This window comes from Manacus candei, unplaced genomic scaffold, assembly GCF_025592945.1.
Source record: "Manacus candei isolate 608988 ecotype Guabito, Panama unplaced genomic scaffold, ASM2559294v1 h1tg000109l, whole genome shotgun sequence".
Classification (NCBI taxonomy): Eukaryota; Metazoa; Chordata; class Aves; order Passeriformes; family Pipridae; genus Manacus; species Manacus candei.
This window is the reverse complement of record NW_026138157.1, coordinates 1,610,539-1,634,283: the sequence shown is the minus strand read 5'-3', so window position 1 is coordinate 1,634,283 and position 23,745 is coordinate 1,610,539. Positions and strand designations below refer to the sequence as shown.

The 23,745-nt window shown below is 52.5% G+C and overlaps 1 protein-coding gene across 1 annotated transcript; it reads left to right on the top strand.

Moving 5' to 3' along the window:
- The first annotated feature begins 1,340 nt into the window (after positions 1-1,340).
- Positions 1,341-22,889, top strand: AMN (amnion associated transmembrane protein). The gene is made up of 12 exons (XM_051769525.1): positions 1,341-1,463; positions 3,639-3,757; positions 3,867-3,911; positions 13,214-13,301; positions 14,754-14,989; positions 16,516-16,653; positions 16,734-16,842; positions 17,873-17,955; positions 18,858-19,044; positions 19,749-19,923; positions 22,198-22,300; positions 22,570-22,889. Exons 1-12 carry the CDS (start codon positions 1,421-1,423, stop codon positions 22,663-22,665), a joined length of 1,422 nt encoding a protein of 473 aa, XP_051625485.1. The 5' UTR covers positions 1,341-1,420; the 3' UTR covers positions 22,666-22,889.
- Positions 22,890-23,745: the final 856 nt, after the last annotated feature.

Here is a 23,745-nt window from a genome sequence, read left to right as displayed (position 1 = left end):
GAGAGATTTGTGAGTGGTAATTAGAGTGCAGGAGCCTTTGACCTCGAGGATATCTCTCAGTATTGAGCTCCCTGAACAGAAAGTGCTGACTGTGTTTTGGCTGATGCCCAGGCTTAGAGATGCTGCTCAGGAACTTTTTCTCCTGGCAGTTCGTGGTCCACACTTGTGACTCCGGAGGGGACAGAGCTGCGGACAGGGGCACCTCCATGTTCCTTCACAGGGCATGGTGCATCACCTGGGACTGCACTGGGACCTCCTGGGGACAGGAACCCTATGGCTCTTCTCACTCCTGTGCTTGCAGCAGAGCTGGGAATCAAGTGGGTTAAGGTTTTGGGAGATGGGATATTATCCACGAGTCTTCCACTCTCCTCCAGTCTGCTGAATTGGAAGCTAGGAAGCAGGGGGAGCACGAAGGGTGGGAAGGGGGTGGTTTGCTCTTCCCTCCTGCACTCCTAAATCCTTTCTGGTGTCACATCAGAGCTGCTTGTGGTCTGACACCTCCATGATGTCCCTTCCAAGCCCTTCTCCAGTCTCCTCCTCAGCCTCCAGTAAACCCCTGCAGTCACAGATCTTCTGCCCTCCCCCTGCTGGTACCAGTGTCAGCTGAAGGTCTGCTGAGGCCTCCAGCTCTCCTCTGGGCATGGGCCTCTGTCACCAACCTTATGCTGTCCTTTCCCAGGATGTCATTGCTCTCCTCCCATCCTTTCCAGCTCCTAACACATCCTCGGTAAGGATGTGGGCCTGGCATGCAGCACTACTCCGTGCTAGGGTGGAGGACAGGGATGGTGAAGTCTTTGCTCCTCCTCCTGCATCCAACACGCACTGGTGCCACAGCCAGCAGCTCCATTCATCCCCCAGCAACCTCCTCAGGAGCAACGTGGGGCTGTGCTGGCACTGCTGCTTCCTACACTGGTAATGAGCAAATCAGCTGGTGGCCAAAGTACAATTACAAGTCGTGGCTGGGAGCTGCTCCCTTCCAAGACAGCTAATTGAAAATACATTGAGACCATTATTAATAATTACAAGGTAGCCGTTGTTCAGCAGGGGAGAGCGGTGTGGGATGGGCATGCAAGTGTTCGCCCTTGGCATTCTTTAGCTGGACCTGGATGGGTGGGGGGAGTGTGAATGCCGAGATCTGGTGAGACAAGCTGGGAGGGCCCCCACTATTGCCTCCCCAACTCCTTCAGTCTTTCCTAGGCTCCCAATGGATGCCAAGGAAACGGGGAGACTGGGAGAGGCGCTGAGCACAAACCGGATTCTGGGACAGAGCAAGGTGAAGGGGGAAGCCTTTCTCCCGTAATGGTTTACTCCCTTCACCCCACAGCCTCCTGCGGGCTGAGCCCATCACGTGCCCTCGGGAAGGGTGCAAGGTCCAGCCGGGCAGGGGCCGCGGAGGCGAGGGGTGGCCGCCTGCTGCAAAATGAGGCGCCTGTTCTTCCTCCTCGGTGTCCTGCAGCTCCTTGGTGAGTGCGCCCAGGGCTCGGCCACCGTGGCCAGCAGGGGTGACCGCTGGGTGACTTCTCCATTTCGGGTGGGCTCTTGGCAGTCGTGTTTTGGAGCAGAGTTTCGGGCTCTGTCACTTAAAAGCGTTTCTGTAAGGGAAACGAGAAAAGGCACTTCCAACCGGACAGAGCTGAATGAATGAGGCAGGGGAATGAGGCTGGGATAGCCGTATGGTGCCTGCTGTTCCTCTCATTTGAAGTCAACAGCGCTGCGCCGCAGGACACGCTCCCTGTTGAATATGTATGTCGCTTTGATGTTCAAGGACTGCGCTTCCCGGGAGACAGGGCTGATTAAATAGCAGACTAATATTTCCAGGGCTGAGGAGGGTGCAGGAATGCACCAGAGCTGCTGCATGGGGCAAAAGGCTTTGCACCAGGAGATTAACCTTCGGCCGAAGGAGATGCCGCGGCAGCCGGGTGGGATGCAGGGCCATCTCCGCGGTGTGAGCTCTCTTGACACAGCGACCTGCAGCTGTGGAACGTGAGGCGTGTGTGCGATGGGGCTGGCTGAGCCTTTTGCCTGGAGCTTTAACCTCTCCATTCCCTCGCTTCCCTGGCCGGGAGGGAAGGGACTCAATCCCAGCAGAGACAGAACAACTTGCCCTTACCATCCAGGTGCTTTGTCCTTTCTTAAGGTCTTTTTGACTCTGAGCCATCAAGGTGTTTGTGCCTACAACACTGCAAGCAGCTGCTTGGCCCCTGTTCTTACCGCTTTTAGCGTCTTTTCCCCTCTCAGTGGCTTTTAAAGAGGACACGGCAGGGGTATATTTGATCTGCCTGAGGGATCCTTCAGGCAGCTGAAGTGCTGGCCACAGACCGGTGTGAGGCTGGGGGAGCCCCTCTGCACCTGGGCCCCAGACCCATTTCCTACATTAGGGCTTCCATTCTGGTTAAAAATACATTGTTTCCTGTTCATCTGGAGATGGCTACCTACAGCAAATGGTCTCAGCAGAGCCCCTGGCAGAATTAGACAGAGCAAATTACACCCCAAGGCGATCGTTGTGTGCTGATAACACCTCTGCAGCCACATCCCTCCCCATCATTTATTAATCTTGAGTCACAGAATATTCTGAGTTGGAAGGGATACATTTGGAGTAGCCGGGCCCAGGCTTTCTGCAAGGCACCTCCCTCCATCAGCTAGAGTCATCCAGAACCCCCATCCCTCCCCAGGCTGGGCTGGGGGGTCCCTGTAACCCCTCTCCACCCGATCTCTAGTGCCCCAGGCCTCTCCACCACTGGCTTTTTACATATTTTGTTATTTAGTGGGTCTCTCTCCTACAGAAAATATGATCTATAATAAAGGTAAAGGATTTTTTTTTTGGTTTGGTTTGTTATTTTTTTTCCTGTGTCTCATAACTCACTTGCTTGAAGCCATTTAATTCAGGCTGCGGGAGATTTATCTTCAGCTGAATGTGCATCCTCCAGCCAAGCCTGGGCAATGTCAGGTTATGAGGCTGCTCTGCTGTGCTTGTGCCAACAGGGCAGGTCAGACTGAAAACCCCCTTTGCTGTGTGCTGTCCCTGGCCAGCAGGTTCATCTCTGGTACCCATGGGCAGGGCTGCCACCATCCCAGCAAACGCCATGGGGAAAAACCCTGTTTTCCAACCTGTCTATGCCTCAGGCTGTGAGACACCACTGAATCCTCCCCCCCAGCCCCAAACATCTGTTTTTTGTGCTACATGTCCCATAGCAAATGTCATTTCTCCTCTTGCCCTGTCCTCATGGTCCTGCCAGTCCTGTGTGCCTGCTTGCTACCTGCTGGAAACCAAAGGCTGAGGAATCTCTACTTATTTAATTAGTCTGAGTGACAACAAAATCCACTGCAAGGATTGCTTAACTACCAAGTGTATGTTATTCTTGCCCTTTGCCTGCAGGACACTTTACTGCCTTCCCTCTGCCTGCCAAGTATTTGTCCCTCTTCCTATCTGGGTGGGTAAAAACCACCACCCAGCTGAAAAAAATCCCCTATGAAGAGAAGGGCTGTGACTGCTCAGCTGGGAAAGTGCAGGAACTGATGTTGGGTGGAAAATCCCCAAATCTGGCCCAAATAGGCCAAGCCACCCTAAAGCACATCCCAGAGAGGGTTCCCAGTGACTCCCATGGACTGGATTACCCTGATTTCTCTGCTCCTACCAGCTGCTGCTGCTGCCGTGTACAAGCAGTGGATCCCCAACACCAATTTCGAAACCGCCTCCAACTGGGATAAAGGCAGAGTCCCTTGTGCCAGAGACGTGGTTCGCTTTGAGAAGGACAAGGTATTGGACATTTTTTATTTATTTTATTTTTTGCAGAACATCATTGGGCATTGGAAAAGCACTTCACCTGACAGGGCAAAGCACCCTTTTATTTTTGCTTTTCTTACAGGTCGTCTCAGTCTTCGTCAGGTCTCCCTATGCGCTGACGGACATGGTAAGGCAGTGGGCAGGGGTACCAGAGGGTGGGCGAGGGCAGGGCCAGTGCTCAAGCTCTGCCAGCTGGTGGCACATTCCCCTCTCCCCCTCTCCATAGAATCACAGAATTGTTTGGGTTGGAAGGGACCTTCAAGATCATCCAGTTCCAACCCCACTGCCACGGGCAGGGACAACTTCCACTAGACCAGGTTGCTCAAAGCCCCATCTACTTCCTCGTGAGGGGAAGAGGAGGGGCAGACACTGATCTCTTCTCTGTGACAGGACCCAAGGGAATGGCCTGAAGTTGTGTCAGGGGAGGTTTAGGTTAGATATTAGAAAAAGGTTCTTCACCCAGAGGGTGGTTGGGCACTGGAACAGGCTCCCCAGGGAAGTGGTCACAGCACCAAGCCTGACAGAGTTCAAGAAAAACTTCCATGGATGGAGCATCCACAGCTTCTCTGGGCAACCTGTTCCAGTGCCTCATCACACTCACAGTAAAGAATTTCTTTCTAATATCAAATCTAAACCTGCCCTCTTTCAGTTTAAAGTCATTCTGTGGACTTTGACATTTTGCTCCATGGTCCAGCCAGACCAAGATGCCTGAGCTGGGGCAGGGGACGGGAGTCCCACAGCAGCCAGGGTTTCTCTGTACCATGGAATCAAAGGCTGTTTCTGGACTTTTTCTTTTTTTTTTTTTTTTTTTTTTTTTGTGGTGTTGTTTGGTTTTTTAATTGGGGGAGATGGGGGAGAGCACCCCAACTCCCCATTTCACTTGAAAGAAATTAATTTTTCTTCCCCAAAGAAGGGGTAAAACCCCCTCCATGGGATGGAGACCTTGGCATTAGTTGGCTGAGGAGCACCAGCCCACCGCATTGCCGACACAGAGCAGGCACTAGCCCCAGGCAGAGGCTAAGTGAAGCTGACACCAAAATACCTTGAAAGGAAAACAAAATGTTCTGGGAAATCCCAAGATGTTGCTTGAGAAATTTTATTTCAAGTGCCATTGGGTCTTATATTTTTCTGCAGCATTATTAGCCTGGCTGTGGCAGGAGGGGTGCAACACCCTGCTGAAATATATGTGTTGAGTGAGATAAGACTGGGGGGAGTCTCACCTCAGAGGGGTTTCTGAGCAAGCTGGTTTCCCCCCAGAGGAGGAGTCCTGCCCAGAGCAGGCTGACAGGCAGACATGAAAGCATGGAGTCTCAGTCTCCATGGTTCAGAGGGTAAAATTTAACAGGGAGGAATTAAAGGGAAAAGCAAACTCACTGCCCCAACACACCAGTGGGGGATGGGTCACCAGTGATCCCTCTCCCAGTGCTGGGACAGCAAGAGATGGGCTGGATCCTGTTTGCAAAACCTCCTTCCCTGGACAGCATGAGCTTGTGGACGAGTTTTCTCTCTCGGTTTCAGGGCAGCTTTGCTCTTTTATCGGCCATTAAATCCGAAGAAGCCCTTGAAATTTATGTGGTGTAATTTGTTCAGGCTGTCTACGCCACTAATAGTTTTGATGCTTTAATAACGCCATGTGCCACGTTTAATGCCTCTACAAATATTTGGAGGAGATACTTTATTTATATGGCATTTTAAATATGAATTTTTGAAGGAAAGGATATACTGGGGAAATACGTACAAATATAATGTAATAAATGATGTGGAATTTACCCAGAGAAGAAAAGAGCAAAATACCACTCTAGTAGATTTTATTTTACTTACAGATGAATGTATAATATTTCTAAAGTACTTTCATCAGAGGCCTGCAAAGTGCATAATTGCAGAGCAGCGTTAGTCATTATGGCTGAGCCTTCCACAGCCAAGCTGGAGAGCGGAGCTGAGCAGCCCCACAGCTTCCCAAGGAGAGGGAGACCAACAAACCTTTGCACAACACAAAATGACACCCACGGCTGTGCTGGCTGTCCGCTGGCTGCTCAGGTGGATGGTTCCCATCATGACTGAGTGATGGGTCAGGCTGCCGGAGTGACCCCCAGCTTATCCCAATCAAAGGATCCAGAGTGCTTGTGGGAGTCCCTGGGGACCCTCTGCTGCCCTGGGGTTTCCCTGGGTCCCTGCTGCTGGCAGGCAGCTGCACAGGCTCCAGGGTTCCAATGAATTTTATAATCCCACTGCTGGGCACGTGGAGAGGACTGCTGGGGGATCCATGAGGGAATAAAGCATGGCACAGGCTGTGAGGGCACCATTCCCCTCCTCTACCAGACTGCTCTGCAGGTGAGCAGCCAAGCTTGTCTCCAGGTATAACCTGTACTGCAGCTCAAACCTTCCTTCTGAGTGTCACCACTCCAGCGATTCCCTGTGAACTGTCCCTGCTGTGAACTGTCCCTGCACGTTTCTTAGTGCGGTGGTTAATATTTCCTCTTAATTTCAGGTCAGGCACTTCTCTTCCGTGCACTGCTGTGCTCTGCTGTCACCAGGTGATACAGGGACCACCAAGGTTAAGGATGAAAAAGGGATGAAACCCAGCACCTGAGCAGGGCTGCCACTCATGAGGATGGCATGAAATTTGGCAACCAGCTGGTTAGAAAATGAATTGGTCATGAGGCCTTTTGCAGGGAGGCTGGGCTGCACCTGTTCGGCTGCCGGCCACGCGCGCTGGAGCATTAATCACTTAAATCAGCAAGAATACATTAAGCTTTAGAGTCGCCATGGAGATGCTATACGGCCTTTGGCCAAAAAAAAAGGAGAGTGTTGTTTGCTATAGTAGCGCAGGAGGAAATTCACGGCTGAAGAGGGATTGGGCTCTCATTGACTTTCATGAGGATAGTGCCTGCTGTGGCAAACATAGGGAAGGGTGCTCAGTGCTGGTGCCCTGAGGGGCAGCATGAGATCTCCCATCTCAAATCCTCACTGAGGAGTGGGATCTAGAGTGCTGGGGGGTCCTCATGTGCTACCATCACTTCCCTCCTAGACATTTATGTGAAAGCTTGCCTCTGTACAGTGGGCCCTCCAGCTTTCCTCCCCATCCATCCCATGTGGGGAGCAGCTGAGTGCTGGGAGATGCTTTCTTGGGAGGAGGCCAGGCTGTTGGGGCAGGGAGCCCACTTCCCTGCTCAGACCCAATGATTGCCCAGTTCAATGGTTATTTGAAGTTTCAAGTGGGTCCCTAATTCAGCCACACACTAAATACAAATCCAGCTTAAGCGTAAGTGGCTTTGGAGCACAACCGTTGTGATTAGGCTGGATTTTCTATGGTAGTTAGCTGCCTAAAGATGCAGATCAGTATTTAGCCAGCTTTTGGAGGTGCCTGGGAGTAGATGTGCAAAAAAGATGGACGTGGAGGTGGAGGTGGAGGTGGTGGTGCCTTATGTGGGTGCTCCAGGGCAAGGCAGGCTTTGGCTTTGCTTGTCTCCCTAACAGGGGAGAAGGGCTCCTGTGAGGGGTTTGGACCCTCTGGCTGTGGCTGTGCTTTGCTTCCAAAGGGAGCCAGGCCAGGGCATGGCTGCAGCTGTGGGCCTGGTGTTTGCCCCAATAATGCCAGCTCTGGTGCAGTTTGTGCTGAAGCCAGCCAGCACTAAAGTGCAGGCCAGGGGTGGATGATGCTACTTCTATTTTTGGGGTGGCAGGAGTCGGATTTAGTCACGTGGCAGAGCAGCCTTGCTCAGTCCATATGGTGCCAGGGTCAGGGCACTTGCTGGGGCTATTCAGCAGTGCTGACATTACCTTTCCAGCTCTGCCCCATCCCTGAGCTTTGTTGTGGGATGGCAGCTGCCCATACCCCCTTCCTGCCCACCTGGCAAGGGGCTGCAAGCTTGGGTGAGGGTTGGGGGTGTGTGGGGCACTGGGGTCTGACCAGGGACTCCTCCCCCAGCCTTATATTTTTAGCTGCCTAATTGTGAGAGCAGAATGTACTCAGCTTTGCTGCAGGATGCTCCTGCTCGGTTCCTGGCAGAGATTGATCTTGAAATGCCAATTGCTCTCCAGGGGCACCGGCTCTAATGAATTGCCACAGTTTGCGCTCGTCCCAGGCACCGGCGCTCCCTCCCCCACCGCTTCCCAGACAGCAGGGTAATGAGACACTCAAGAAAGGGATTATTTTTCCTTCTCCTGAGATGAAGGTAAAATATTTCAGGGCAGTGCATGTGTGTGCGCATATGTGCCAGCACGTAATTCCAAGCCTGAATCTTGCAGTCTTTCCTCCATCAGCATTCACAGTGAAGGTGTGCCCTCGGAAAGGAGTGTGGCAAAATAGTCTTTTACAGTCATCTCCACGAGTTTATTTGCTCCTTCTAGGCTGGTTTCCAGCAGGTGAAGTTATTAAAGTCTGTGATGAGTGGAGCAGCTTGCCGGCATCCCGGACTGTAGCGGATGCTGGGTCTGGCTGGGCAGATGCTCCATGGACCGTCTGCCCTCCCTTCGTTGCTGGGCACACCCCTGCCCACACCTCGAGACTTGCTGGGGTCAGAGGAGGTCTGGTGGGCATTGCCCACCACCGCTGATGGGTCTCATGGAGAGGAGCACCAGCTCCTGTGCTCTGGTCTGGGCCGCGCCAGCCTGCTTGAACAGTGGCTTCATGGGGATACAGACTGCATTTCTTGCCTGGCTTCCTTGGGATGCTAAAGCCTCATTTCTCAGGGGACCATGTGCCTGGGCAAGGAGATCTTTGTGCGGTGAGATGCTAGTCCAGCAGCAGGGTCTTGGGGTGGATGGAGGTCATCCTGCCTTGCTGACCCCTCTCACAGGGGATCTGGATTAGCTGGTGTGGGACTGGGGGCCATAGTGGGACCAGGCTGGCTCTGGGGACATGAGGTGGCATGTGTGGCTGGGAGGAAGAACAGCATCCTGAGGATGCAGGTGGAAAAGCTTCATGTGGGCAAGAAAGCAAACAAATGAACCCTCAGTAATAAACCAAAGAAATGCTGCTGCCAGCAAGCCCCTGGCAATGCTTCAGAAATGTCAAAGGGATTCACCTGTGGGTTATTCTGGCCCTGTGCCTTTCCAGGGCCGTCAGCCAGCAGCTGGGATACCACCCAGGCACCACCACCAGCTGTGCTGAGGCCCCCAGCCCCAGTGGGAATTGGGAAAATCCCTGCTATTCCCACCTGTGGGAGCAGCTGCGTGCTGCCATCCATGGGCTGCACTGCCCCAGCAGAGCAGGACTGGGAAATAATTTCCCTGGTGCATTATTGCCTTTGGTGGGCTATGGCGCTCCACGTTGGAGCAATAACCCACTCGCATCCTACCCCAGTGATGTTTTTCAATGGAATGCCACCAGCACCAGCCCCTGACCTACTCCTGGGCTGGGTGCCAGGTGAGGGGTTGTACCTGGGGGCCCAATGGCTACTGACCTGCTGGTGCAGCCATGGATGCAGCACTGCAGAGCCCAGTGTGCACAGGCAGTCTTGGTGTTGCATGGTGGGGATGGTGGCACCATCTCACCTGAGCAAGGAATTAAAATACATTGATGCTGCAAATCAGGGCAAGGCTGGGGGAAGAACTGGCTGCAGTCATGAGCATCGCTCACCCAGGTTAAAAACAAGTGCTGCATTTTTCCTGTGCTGATGATGGTTACATCCCAGTTACAGTGCTGCTGCCAGTCATCTCAGTCCAATACTAGTGACTTGAGCGGAGCCAGGATGTGCTGCAGGCTAGTTCAAGGCCACCTACTTGAATAGCCATCTCTCAGGCCTTTGCTATTTTTTTCTTTCACATTTCAGAGGTTAGTTTCATTTTCCCCTATGCATTGGATTCCTTCTCAGTGGTGCAATCCTGGGGCTGGGCCAAGAGCCATATGGGGTCCTTCCTTTTTTTTTTTTTTTTCTGAATTTGATAAGAAAAATGATGACTGTGTTTCAGTTGTCATTACACTTGATAACGATGACCAAGGAGATAAATGATTTACCAGTATCAGGGATGGGAAATGACTAATGGGACTCTAAGCACTCGCCGTATTAATGGCCCTGGAGTACAGGTTGGCAGGAGGAAGAGAAAGCAGATGAAACTGCTTTTTGGCCTCAGTCCATTGGTACCTGTCATTGCTCAGTTCAAAATGTACTTGGAAAGTGGCCCAACCTGTATGCAATTTCTATACTAAACTCCCAAAGGTAGAAAGCCGCTGCCCAACCAGAGTCTCCATTTGTCCTCTGCAGCAAGCCAAGATGCTTAACTTCTGTTAGGAAAAGAAAAAAGGCAAATTATTTACAAAAAAGTGTTGGACGATGGAGCCGGTTCTGAAACGCTGCCCAGTGGTGTGAATCTCAGGGAGGGCTGGTGGTGGATGAGCAGCACAGCTGCCTCGCTGGGCATGGAGCCATAGCTGTGGGGACCAGCCCTAGAAATTCCTGTGACAAACCAGTACGGGGCTCTTCCTGCACTTCACCTTTGTGGAAATGTGGTGACTCTGTCCCATCTCGCATTGTGTTGTGCTGCATCTTAATTCCAGGGGTGGTGCTTGCAGTGTTTGGGCACTCCCTGAGTGCTGAGGGACACTGTGTGAGCTCACTCTCATTTCTCTGCCACACTCACACTCACGTGGACAGCTTCCTCTGGGCTTGGGAAGTCCAACCAGCCTGGGGTTTTGTCCTTGGTGGTGGAGGGGGATCTCCAGGAGTAACTGGAGAAGCTGCATCTTCTGAGAGCCTGGAGGCCAGTGTCTCCAGAGCACAGGTGCAGCAAGTGTGGGGCAGGTTTGGCACAAGGCATTTTCTCCCTGTGGGCAGGACTGGTGCCATGTGCTACTGGCCCTGTGTCTGCCATCACCCCATCCAGACCCACTCGCCCTCCTAAGCACATGCAGGAGGGGCAACACCGTGGTTGATCATGGGACCAGCACTGTGCATATGTGTGTGCACACATGTGCATCCCTAACTGAGCAAGTCTACCTCATCTCCTTTCTTGCCACACTGAACTCAGCCCCGCTATGTGAATCCTTGGTGCGTTTTCCTCCCCCCTGGTTAGTTTGTGGAGATCTGAATGAACAGTGCCCTGAAGCCAAAAGCTCGTCGTGTCCTGCATGGCCATCACAGGGAGTTCGGGGAGTTCTGATGCACAGCCATAGTCAGAGTGTTTGGTAACTACAGGGAAGAGAGCTGTCAGGCAGGCAGGAGTGAGATTAGGGACTTCCCAACCCAGTGGTTTTGATCCAACCACAACACTCACAGATGCCAACTTCTGCAGCCTGGGAAAGCAAGAGGGGGCCAGTCATGGTCCTGCTGTGTAACCATCTTCCTCACCAACAGCTGCTTCCTGATTTTCCTTCTTCCACCCAAAGATCTCTGCAGTTTTGGGGCTGAGTGCCCTGAGCTGACTGCTGTGAAGAGCTGGTACCCCGCATTGGTGAAAGGATCCACTTCATCCCCTCCAAAACCCCACTCTGAGCAGCTCAGATGGACCAGCAGCCAGCTGGACACCCTTCCTTCTTGGCCCCCCTGTCGTGCACAGCAGGGTGCCAGACTGCAAAGTGGGCAAAAGGCAGTGGTGAGGGGCTCCAGTCTGAAATGGCTCAGGGAGCCTGGGAGGAGGGACTTGACTGGCAGTGCTGCTGGTACTGCCCTGGGTATAGATGTCATCTGTGTCTCCCACCACCCACTCCTGTGTGGGCTCACAGGAAAACAAGCCAGGGCACTTGAAGTACAGCATCTTGTGACAGAAGCTGGTAGCATTGCCCTCATCCAGCTCAAAGCAGGCCAAGTCCTGAGCCTCAGAACTTCACTAGATGTTGCTTTTTATCTGCAGCTAGAGGGCATGTTGCCATTCATATCCTGGCAGGCCTTTCAGCCTGTTTCAGTGCTTTAGTTTTGGAAAAATTTGCTTTACTCAGGAGTAACAGAAATTCAGAGAACAAGATGGCAGGACACGTGCTATGGTCTGATGGAGCAGTGTCCATAGGCAAAGGCTTCTTCCTGGCTGGTGGGGAGACCCCATACTCTTGGGGCACATGTTGCCCAGACCTCAGCTAGTCACAGTGCCATCCCCTCTTGTCCAGCCCTTGCTGGGTCTGAAGCAGACAGTGCAGAGAAGCACTTCAGGGCTCTTGGTGGCAGCCACTCTCTGCTCTCCATCCTGGCTTCTCATGGTTCCTGAACCAAGAGGGGGACCTGGGCTATGACCTTCAAAACACCACATCACCAAGGAACTAAACTTCTAAAGACCTGCCTACAGTTTGGGGGTGAGGAGCTTTTTGCCATGTCTACCTCACCCTTTCCTTCCCCATGGTGGTCCCTGAGTGGGACAGAGCATCCTCAGGAAAGACTGCCCCAAGGACAGAGAGCTAGCTATCACAGCCACCCGCAGCAGTCAGTCATAAGTCTTGCTTTCTCTAACCTGCATACATATTTAAAGACCAATTAAGTAGATGAAACCTTAAAATCCCATTTAACGTGTTTCTGCCTGAGCACAGGACCCAGTACTTCGGCATAATGCAGTCCTGGAGGGCTTCCAGCCGCTGTCTGGGGAGTGATGCTTAAACTCTGGATAGACTGAGTTAGAGAAGAGAGCCTTGAACATCACTCACTCAAAAATATTGGGTGAAAACACGGCTTTCTCTGGTAATTTCTAGATGTAAAATAAAATGGGGTGGGCTGAGTAACCTGTGTGCTGTGAATGAGTCACCTGACTCGATCATTTGCCAGGGCCTGTCCTGGAGTTGGCAGTGCTGGCTGGTGACCCAGGTGGCCACAGTTACTTGCCAAAAAGGTTCTCATGGCAGAAGTGTGCCTGTTGAGGTCTGTCTGTGGCCAGACTGAAGCCAGGCCAGTATCATGATCCTGACTGCTTGCTGGTGATGTCCTACCCAACAAGAAGAGGGTATAGCTATGGCAAGCTGCTCCAAATGCTGCTGTGTACTTTCTTTAGCTTGTGCTGAGTGCCAGGTCACTAGCTGTCATGGCACCAAGAACAGCTTGGGCTCCTGAGTTATGTTTTGTGGGGCAAGCACAGCCCCTTGAGGTGGAAACGCGTTAAGTGAGGGGACCTCTGGCACTTGCAGAGTAAGGTTGAGTTTTTCATGGTGTACCAATGTATAAATCCAATCCCTGAGCTGCTGGGAGTGTGTGCAAGAGGAGGAAGAAGCTGTCAAAAGAGCTTACTTTGCTTTTTCCTTGTTCTTGCTTCACTGAATGCTTCATGCTTTTCTGTGTTGTGGAAGATAATGTCAAACCACCTCTCCCCATCACAGCGTCCCCATCTGTAAAACTGGGAACTGATACTTTTCCATTTACATGGGGCAGGGCGAGGGCGGCTCCTGATGACTGTAAAGTGCCTCAGAGACTGGGAGTGTAATAGGCAGCCTAGTAATTAGCACTGTTATTTGATTACAAGCCTGGGTGGCTGGCAGTGGAACTGCACAGTAACACTCTGAATCCCTCCATCTAGTACCTGCCCCTGAATGGAGAATTCGTGCTGGCAGCCGGTGCAGGATTCACAGCTTTCGATGGCAGCTGGGATCCAGGATGTGACTCAGGTATTTTGTGCCCAGATCAGTCACCCCATCAGCCCGTGATTAATCATGCAAATTCAGCCTCAACACTTCTACAAAGGTCTTTGCTGTCCCACCTCAGAGCAAAGTGAATCATTCCTCTTCAATACTTACCTTTTCTTTGATGACCTCCCTCGTATCAGATCTTTTTTCCTGCTACATCACCTGTCTTCTAGAAAAGTAATTATAGTAGGGAAGCCTTTGAAGTTGTAGCAGAGAGGCAAATATTGTTTGTATTTTACCTTGCCTATTAGGCATGTAGCCACATCAAAGCCCTTATTTTCTTTGCCACAGTGTTTCCAAAGAAAACTGGTTAGGATTTACACACTGGTGAGCCAAGCCACAACCATTGCAGCGAGCTGGCCTTTGGCCCCAAACGCATCCTTCTCTCACCTCTCAGCCTCCAGCCCATGGCTGAGACAGCACATTTGTGCCCATTATTAGTCTGAAAGCTGTTTTATGGGGAGATGTATTTTAGGTACTTAAGAGCTACCTCATGCCTTCAGTGGCGAGTAACTTTTTAGTTCCCCTGCAGGAAAGGTAGAGTCCAAGCAGAGACACTGTGCCTGCACTCTGACTGGCAAAAAAATGAGAAAAAAGAGAGAAAAAGCCCAAACGAGTCTTCCCAGAGGAAGGACTGTAGCATAAGACCACAGCCACTCTGAAATCCTTCATCCCTCTCATTTTTCTGTTTGTCCCCCAGCAGGGATGCTCTGGCAGCTGTGCCTTGCACTGGGCTTTTCCTGCTGACCATGCGCTGCTCCCCTGAAATCAGCAGGCGTTTCTGGGGCAACTTTCAAAAATGGACTTTTTTAAAGCATGATTTCAAAATGAATGCCAAAAATTCAGTCACTAAGCCCCTGCATGCTGGCTGAATTGGCAAAGGTTCAGCTGCTGGGAAGGGTGAGAAGGAAGCAGGCACTGCATGATGAGACTAACCAGCAGGGAAATGGTTAATGATCAAATAATTAATGGTTAAATGGGGCATTTGTTTTGGGGTTGCCTGCTGCAGGGAACAGGACTTGTCACGTTTCTCTAGGCCTGCCAGGCTGCTGGGAAATTGGGGCATGAATTATCATACCCATTTTTATCAGGTTTAACTGTTACTCAGCATTCAGGCAGCTGTTTTCCTCCTTAACCAGAAGGGTGAGCTTTAAAGAAGGGGGGAAAAGGAATGTTCTGTGGTATCTGGGGCTGGAGGCCTGCAGTCAGACAGGGGTTTCGGGCTGAGACCCCAGCCCTGAGTGCTGGGAAGCTTTGCTGAGCTCCAGGAAGTGCCTGCAGAGGCTGACTGTGAGGGTCGTGCCAGGGTCAGCCCATAGGGTGAGATCCTCTGCTTCGGGCCAGACAGTGCCTGGTTTTACCAACCCAGATGCATCTGTGGGAACTTTGGCTTTGGGTTTGGGTCATGCTCAACCTTTCCCATTGCCTTGCCAGGTGGAACAGTGAGGTTCACTGATGCTGAGCAGCACTCATGGTTTGACCCCACGCTGTGGCAGGATGTGTTTTCCAGCGGGGAGCTCAAGCCGAGTGGGCGCGTGTTTTCCGTGGATGAGGAACGCGTCCCGTGCCACTACGATGATGTTATCTTCCCGGCCGAAACCTCCTTCCGCGTAAACACCGACTCATCACAGCAAGTGATTCACCTCCGCAGCATCTCTGTCATGGGCCAGGTAAGGTGGGGATGGTGAGAAACTGGCTCGACGCCTTCTCACCAAGCCCCGAAGTAGGTCAGGAGAGGAGGGACCAGCAGGGATGGAGGAGCAGCACTGCCTGGGGAGATGGGGCGCTCCTATGGGGATGCAGCTTCACGGGCTGCTGCTGCTGTGGATGGCCTCAGTGGCTTTCTTCTTTGACTGGTTTGTTATCGCCTCCCTCCCTGCATTTTGGGAGCACAGGCTGTCTTACTATTCATATTAAAAACAAGGGCCAATGTGCGCAGGTCAAACCACCAGCAAATGGCATCTTCTCTGGCGCCCAGAGGCTGCTCCCTTCCCAGGCACGTGTCTGCAGCCGTGCTGCTCAGGGACCCTCTGGGGACACCTCCCTCCTGCCCCCGACCTTAACGTGGCCTGTGGCTCAGCGATCATCTACCAGCTTTACTTCAGCGCTGCTCTTTAATTGATTGGAGGGATAATTATAGAAGCGCTGGCAGCTTGCTGTGCTTCAGCCCGGGAATCAGGCTCACGATGAACCCCATCCATCGCTGGTCGGAGGAGCAGAAGATCACAGGCGCTGCAGTGGTAAACACAGGCTCCTTCCAGGAGTGGGAGATGCGTCAGGCATTTCATAAGTTATTTATTATTTCTACTGCTGTGCTGGCTGGGATCTGCCATTTCGGGACCAGGCCTTAGGTAGCTGCTTTTTGGCTAATAGACTCGGTGCCAGGCAGGTGCAGGCAAGTCTGAACAAGGCAGCACCCCAGTAGAGCTCACCTCAGGCACATGTAGCCCCAGGGATGCAGAGGTGGATGCTTTTGGGTGCTCAGAGTGATGCTGGTCCTGCTGATGCCTGGGGAATACTCCACGGCACATCATACCCCCGAGGGACCGCTGCTGGCTGTCCCTCTGGGCAGAGGCTGCTGCTGAGCAGTGAGATGGAAGAAGGTGCTTTTTATGATTATAGCATTTTTCCTAAAAACTGACCTTATAAGCTTATATCTTTTGGTATCCCGCCCACTCCGTGCTCTGTGTTGGCTATTTTCACCCCAGGGCCTGAGAAGTCTGCCTGTATTGCTAGGGCATGGATATGCTTCCTGTGGAAGAGAGTGGGTGAGGGAATTACCAGTGGCTTGGCAGGATGAGGCTGGTCAGTCCAGCTCAGCCTTCACTAATGCCAAGCCCATGGAAATGTTTCCCAGATGAAAGGAAAACAGTTCAGATCCAGCCCCTTCCTCCCAGTAGTGAAAAGCTGATAACTTGAATTCCCTGGGCCAGGAGAAAGATGAAAACCAAAAGGAAAAGAAGGCCCAGCCATCTCATTGTCATTTCTTTTCGGTTTTAGAGAGAGTTTTTCTGTTGGTCCAGTGGAAAAGCTGGAATAGGTGTATTGGCAGGGTTTTCCTGCTGCATCACTGCCCGCAGTGGGGCTGCCCAATAATGGCCATCAGATATGACACCAGGTGTCCCAGCGGCACCTGGGGACAGCACAGGGACCTGCCCTGGGATACTCACCTGCTTTGCTGCTCTTCCCTGCCCAGGAGCTGAGCACCCCAGAGGCGTGGGCTGGGTACCTGCAGGGCCCCTCTGCCCCGCTGCAGTTTCACGGCAATGGCACTCTCCAGGTGACAGGGACTGGCTGTCCCGACAAGTCCGGCTGTGCCTGCGGGAATGCCCCGGTGAGTCTTCCCTTTTCCGTTTTGGGGGATACCGGTGCCATTTGTGGGGTGGGGACTGACGCTGCCCTGCTCTCCTCTAGGATGGCCCCCGCATCTGCGCAGCCCTGCTCAGGGCATCGGGGAAGCAGTGCCCAGTGCCAGTGTGCCAGAGCCCTTTGCAGCCCCTTGGCCACTGCTGTGGGGTCTGTGGTGAGTGGGGGACATGGCCCTATTCCTCCTCCCTGCCAGCTGCCCCAGCCCCCTTCCTCTGGTTCCATGGGGGAAAGTTGGGTGCAGGGGGTGCTGCTGGTCACAGGCTGAAGTTTTGCTGTATCGCTGCTCCCAAGGGTCTCATCTGCAGGTCCCATTGTGCCACCCTCCCAGCAGATGAAGCATCATCCTGGCTTTTGGGAGCCTGTTCTGAGGCGCAGGCCTTTGTCCCTGCCTCTGGTTTATCCTGCCAGGATGTCACAGCTCGTCAAGCTAATAGGGCTCTGCAGCAGAAAACACTCAGAGGAAATGCAGCCTTTTCCACTCTTATGTCAGCTTCCCAACAGCCAGCTTGTTTCATTTCATTTAAAATAAAAACATGCATATTGACAGTGTTTTCTCTGCAATGGGTGCTCCTCCATTAATCCACGTGAAAGGTTGCTAAGGGATATTTTTCATACACAATTGTACCTGGATACTTGGTATCTCATATTTGGTATATCATACCAAATTCATTAAAATGGCACCATGTTTCTCCAACATGCTCCTAAAAGCAGAACCCCTTACAGCCTTTGGGAAAATTTCATATTTCAACAAATATTTACTTGCATTTTTTTCCAAGGAAAGTATTTTTCTCCATGATCTGCAGTGCAGTGGTACAGGGAGCACAGTTGTTTCATCCTCTGAGCCTTCCCTCCAAAGGGTAGCGCTGCTGAATCAAGGTCTTGTGTCCCCAAAACCAGGTACATGCAGAGCTTCCCAGAGGGATACAGAGGAGAAAGCTTTCCAGGGAAATCTTCTCTTCAGAATATAATGGAAGCCAAAAGACTGTCATCAAAGCCAGTTGACAAAAACACCGGGAAGGGAAGGAGAAGTTTCTTTCTGAGCCCAGCCAGACCGTTTGCATAGAGATGCTGAGGGGTCTCAGGGTCTCAGTGCCACTCATGGCAGCCAGAGCTGTGCTGCCATCACAGCTCTCTGCCCAGACTTGGGGCAGACAATTTGATTTCTGTTTGTTTTTGGGCTGCAGGGGCCACCATCAACCTGGATTTCACTCCTGATTTTGACCTGCAGAAGTACCAGGACAGATTGGTCCAAGAGTTGCTGAGCCAGGTACATAAGCCTGCTGGATCAGGAGGGGCTAATGAAACCACAAGTCACTAGCCACATCTTCCAGTGCTGGTGGGACTGTCTGGGGGGGGCATGTGGTCCCAGTGATGCCAGGGGTTCAGGCTCACTCCCCACCACCCTGTAGGGCCCACAGCCCACATTTGACCTCTGGGGTGTGTCAGCTGTGGGGCTGGGTCCTTTTCTCCCCACACAGCCACACTGCCCTGCTCATTGCAGGGCAGGAACAGCTGCCAGCATGCAGATGTGGAAGGATGCTTGCTGGATGGAGCTTGCTGGAAACCCTGCCCTAGAAAACACAGGTCCAGTCTAGATAACATGGGAGGTCAGTGCATGCAGCTGTGATCATGCAAACCTGCAGCAGGGCATCCTGTGACAAGGAGGCAAGCACTGGGTGGGTAACTGGCACTGGTCAGCACTCAGATGCTCTACAAGGCATCCCTCCTTGCTGCTGCTCGTCAGACACAACATGACATCCCTCCTCCTTGCCAAGGGCTGCCAGGGGAGGGGTTGTGCTCCGAGTTGCACTGGGAGGATCGATACCAAAGTATCGCTCTATTGATCCACAGCTGAAAGCCAGCTGCCTGCCACACATCTTAATACAGCTTTTAATGGGTGTGATACACGAAATTGCTTTCTCAGCGTGCTCACCTCCGTGGAGGCACACTGCATGCTGGCTGCTGGTCACAGCTTGGGAGAGAGGGGACATAGGAGCCTCTCATTTGGGAAATGCAATGGCACCGCAGTAACAGGATGGCAGTTCTGGGATGGGGCTCACATGAGAATTCAGGTGGGCCTTGCAGCTGTACCCATAGTGGCTGCCTGGAGAGGTGACTAATTTCTGCCTCCAGTCTCATGGGCTGTACGTCTCCTTGTGTTTCAAAAAGCCCAAGTACACTGGAGTGCAGATGGCCATATCCAAGGTGCACAAAGCACAGACCTTCCTGGGCATCGTATCCCGGAGCTTCACTCCTGTCATCCAAATCGTGCTGATTGATGACAGGGCAGGAGCACAGACTGGCACTGCTGCGGAGCAGCTGGCAGGAGACATCATGGAGGACGTGGCACAGCACGGTAACACCCCTGTCCTCCTTGGCAGGTCCCCTGCAGGTACATCCTAAGAGACATTCAAATCCCACTGGACATGTGGGCTGCTGGCAGGGAACAAGAAGCTCTGGAAAGCAGTGGGTCAGGATGCATTCCACATCTCCAGGCAACCTGTCTTCGCAACTGACCACTTTTGCAGTAAAACAGTTTTTTCTTATATTTAAGTGAAATTTACTGTATTTCAATATCTACCCATTGCCTCTTGCCCTGGTGTCACTGGGCTCCTCTGAGAAAAGCCTGGCTCAGTGCTCCAGCTGTGTCTCGCCAGGGCAGAGCAGAGTGGAAGGGTCACCTCCCTTGGCCTGCTGTCAGCTCTCCTCATGCAGCCTGGGATACCACTGTGCTTCCCTGCCATGTCTGACCATGACCAGCTTGGTGCCTGCCAGGATCCCCAGGTCCCTCTCAGCCAGAATGCTGTATGTGGAGGCAGCCATAGAAGCTGGCAGATGCTGACGGGCATGTAGGTCACAGCCAGGGGACCTGGTGGTTGTTGTATGGGCTTGTTCCTGTTGAGTCCATCCACCTGTATATCCCATCCCCAGGGAAAGGTGATCAACCAGGAGAGCAGTGCCAGACCCAACTGACAGCTCCTTCTGCCCTGGCTGGGAGTGGGTGTGGGGATGTGTTGCCCTGTACAGTCCTCACTCCTGTTTCTTCCTGCCCTTTCCCAGGTGAAGCACTTGGCATTTCAAGTGGCAAAATGGAAGTGGCCACTGGCAGCACCTTCAGCAGGCAAAGGGGGAGCCACACGTTGAGCAGGATCACAGCGGGGACGGTCATGGGGCTACTCTTCGGTCTCATGTTCCTTGGAGGGATCCTCTTTCTCTACAGAAAGGGAAAGCTAAGGTAGGGATGGGGCTTCTGCCAGCAGCATATAGTCAGGCTGCTTCTGCTTCGAGGCAGCTGTCACCCCAGGCTGTCCTTCCAGCTGGTCTGGCACACAGGGCCACACAGTGTTGCCCAGAGCTCCTGCAGTGATGGGCATGGCCAGGCAATCTGCTACACCCAACATTACTAGTTCATAGAATAACAGCATGGTTTGGGATGGAAGGGACCTTAAAGATCATCTAGTTCCCACAGCCTTGCCATGGGCAGGGACACTGTCCACTAGACCAGGTTGTTCAAAGCACCTTGAGGTATTGAACTCCTCTAGGGATGAAGCATTCACAATATCTCTGGGCAACCTGTTCCAGTGCCTCACCATCCTCAGAGTAAAGAATTTCTTCCTAATATATAATCTAAACCTGCTCTCCGTCTGTTTAAAACCGTTGTCCCTGTTCCTTGTGGTTTACTGGAGGAGAGGTGACTGAAAGGCACTTCTGCACTCTTGGACTGGTAATTCAGCCTCCTCCATGTCTGGGAAGAATTGCTTCTTGTCATGGTAGGGTGTGCCCTGGTGACAGCAGGGCTGCTGCAGCTCAGATGGAGCTGGTCATGGTGCCTAGTGACATCTCCTGTTTCTTGGCACCATCAGTTTGCAGCCCTGCTAGGGTGTGGAGGACTGAAACTGCCAGCTGCTAAATAGAAATGCATCAAAGTAATGCAAAACACTTGTCCCACAGCTTCATAACGGTGAAAGGGGGTGACAGCATCATCCAAAAGCAAATGCAGCTTCTGGTACATTAGTTGTTCACACAGCTTGGAGTATGGAGTGCAGGTCCCAGCAGAGGGGTGGCGGGTGCACAGCACCTGACTGCACCACAACTGGAAGCCAGTCAGAAATGCCCCTTCTCCACCACCTTTTTCCCCCATAGCTTGAAAATGAGCTCTGGCAGTGATAAGGGCATCCCAGAAGTGCCCATGGCAGTTGCTGGGGCACCCACCTCTGCTCCCCCTTTGTGCACTCACCTTCACGTGGAGGGTTTTGCAGGGTTTATTGTCTGCCTGCTGAGCCACTGTGGCTTGTCTCACCCACCTGTGGGCAAGTGGGGTTGACCTTATACATTTAATAACCAGGGGACGGGAACTGCTGAAATTTGCATGTGCAAAGTGCACCTGTCTGCCAGGGGATGCTGAGCTCCCCGGTGCTGGGGTTGGCCATGTTACAGAGTCACGAGTCAGGTTGTTTCTTCCCTCTTGGTTCCTCCACTGGGATTTTCTCACCATGCAGCAGTGGCCCTGGCCAGGGAGCTTGCTCTGCCACTTGGCACGTGCTGACGTGATATTTCCTAGCAGTAAACCCGTGCCTTCATTTAATTTCTAAATAAAACTCCCAGACCCATAATTGCTACTTGATGATTTATCTTTCACTGACACTTCTTTGGATGCTGGACAGGCCTTTGAAACCAGCACCGTCAGCAGAAGGAGGGAAGTTCTTGTAGCTACAGGAGACAGAGCTGAACCTGAGCCCAGGGAATGTCCCCGGTCGACCCACTCCTGGTGTGTGTCATTGGGTGGCTCCAGGGCAGGGCCCTTTTGGGTAGTGTTGTCAAAAGGATCGTGGAGGCATCTGACACCACCAGGGATGCTGCAAATTAGTCATGAGTCTCTGGAAGCCTGCAAGCAGAGTCTGCTTCTATGCAGCAGAGCCATCCTGACCACTAGGGAACCAGGGAATTCAGCTTATTTCCACCAGAAAGGGCCCGGCACAGCTTCCCTGCAGGTAGCACAGCTCCTGAGGTGATGTGTGTGGACCTGCTGCTGAGCCCACCTGCAGCAGGTGCCCAGTGCAGGGGAGGATGAGTCGTGTTTGGGACCCCGAGGCTAGGAGTAGTGAAGAAAATAACACAAGTAGTGATGGTGATTAAGATGATGAAAACGTGATAAAAGCAATGATAATTAGCACTTGATGAGATTGCAGTGGGAACAGGTGTCAGCTCTGTGGCAATTCATTTTAGGCCATAGGGAGGGAGTGACAGCTCCAAAGGGAAGCCTGTGCTAGAGTTGTCTGCCTCTACAAACTCTTCCCTCCAGAATGCAGGTCCCAGACCTCCAAGCTTAATGGTTTCTGCTGGATATGGCAGTTTTTCCCTGGAAAGGGCACAAACTTCCCATTTCAAAGTCAGCCTGACACTTTGCCCCTGTATTTTCCCATCCACCTCTTGAAGATGCAGGGTTTCAGCTGGGGGAGCTGCTGGGCTGGGAGGGATGTGGGTGGGTAATGCCCAGGTCTCTCCCCAGGTTGCCTGCCCTGCGCACCCCCTGGCCCTGGGACAGACTGGAGGACCCGGTGTCCCCTGCACCAGCCAGTGACAAAGGCTTTGACAACCCCATGTTCAACGTGGTGAGTCACCGCTACCAGGGACACTGGGATGCTTGGGGCCATGGGCAGGATTGGTGTGGGGCCCCAGCCAGGACACTCTTGAGTGCCAGTTGGGGTTCATCTGGCAGGAGTCCTCCTTTCTCCAGGCCAGGAGGGGTTTGTGGGGTGTTCCCATCTTCCCCCAGGTCACCAGCCTCTCAGCTGCTGCAGGGACTCAGCACTGGGTGAGTTTTGCCAAGGGTTTTGCTTCCCTTCCCCATGGGTTGTTTTTACCTCCCTTGCTGTTGCAGGAGCCCCCAAGTGCTGACCCTGGAGAGGAGGCACCCAAAGATCTCCAGGTCTTCTACCTCAACCCTCTGTATGACGCAAGTGAGACGGAGACCTGATGGTGTGGACTCATGCTGGGGGCAGACACCACTTCCTTGGGGACACCACCACCTCTCCAGGCCTCACAGCCCCTCACATAGCTCCTGGTGGGATCTAAGCCAGAAGCAGATCCCACCTGAATAAAAGTGTCCATGAAGTGAAGGAAAACATAGCAAACCTTTGCTGTTGGGGCTCAGGCATATGGACACGGCCTCCCTGGTGTTACTTCTGGGTTTTAAAGTGTATTTTTTAGGTATCAGTTCTTTTTAGACAGTTCAACATTGAGATTTGAGTCTCAGGTGGTATCCAGGGCAGTTGGAGTCTAGCTCAGCATCCTGTGCTTTAGCCAGCACTGTGCTGGATTTGCTCAGGGCACACAGCAGGTTGAAGGAAGCATCCCTGGATGCATGACAGAAATTCAGTGCTCAAACACATTTCAAAATGTGTCCTGGAGCCTTCATGGCTTGGATCCATTAGCTGGATGGTTCTTTTGCTTTCCAGCAGCATACTCAACTCCTGTTCCTTCCCTCACTCTTGTCCCATGGGCGCTGGTGAGATTCAGTCCTGAGCAAACAATTCCCTCCCCATTCCCTGCCCTGAGCTGCTGGAGTTTGCTCCTTCCCTCTGTGCCTGGGCTAACGGGTATGAAACCCTCTTGGACCTATGTGCAGATTTATCACGTTATTACCTGAAGTGAGAAAGTGTGTCTCCTTATGGTACAAAGGGAAAGAGGCTTGGTGCCAGGGGTCCCCCAGGAGGGAGGCAGGCACCTGAAGGCTGGAGACAGTCACATCAGCCCAGCTCTGCCAAGGGTCGGGGCAGTGGCACTGAGGGGCCTTGTTAGTGCTGGCATGTGTCAAACACCCTCAGCTGCCCACAATGTCAGGCGGTTCTTCATTATGGAGCAGGTCTGATGGGTGAGGCTGAAATTATGGATATGTATGCAAATGTATGCAAATTCACACTCTACTGGGTTTTCAGTAGGGCTTGTTGGCATATTCCATAAGGAAGCAGCTATTTTAAGTTTATTATATTTTGTTCTAGTCTCTGGAAGACATAATCCCTTCTCAAAGGCCTGGGAATTCATCGTTAGACGCATT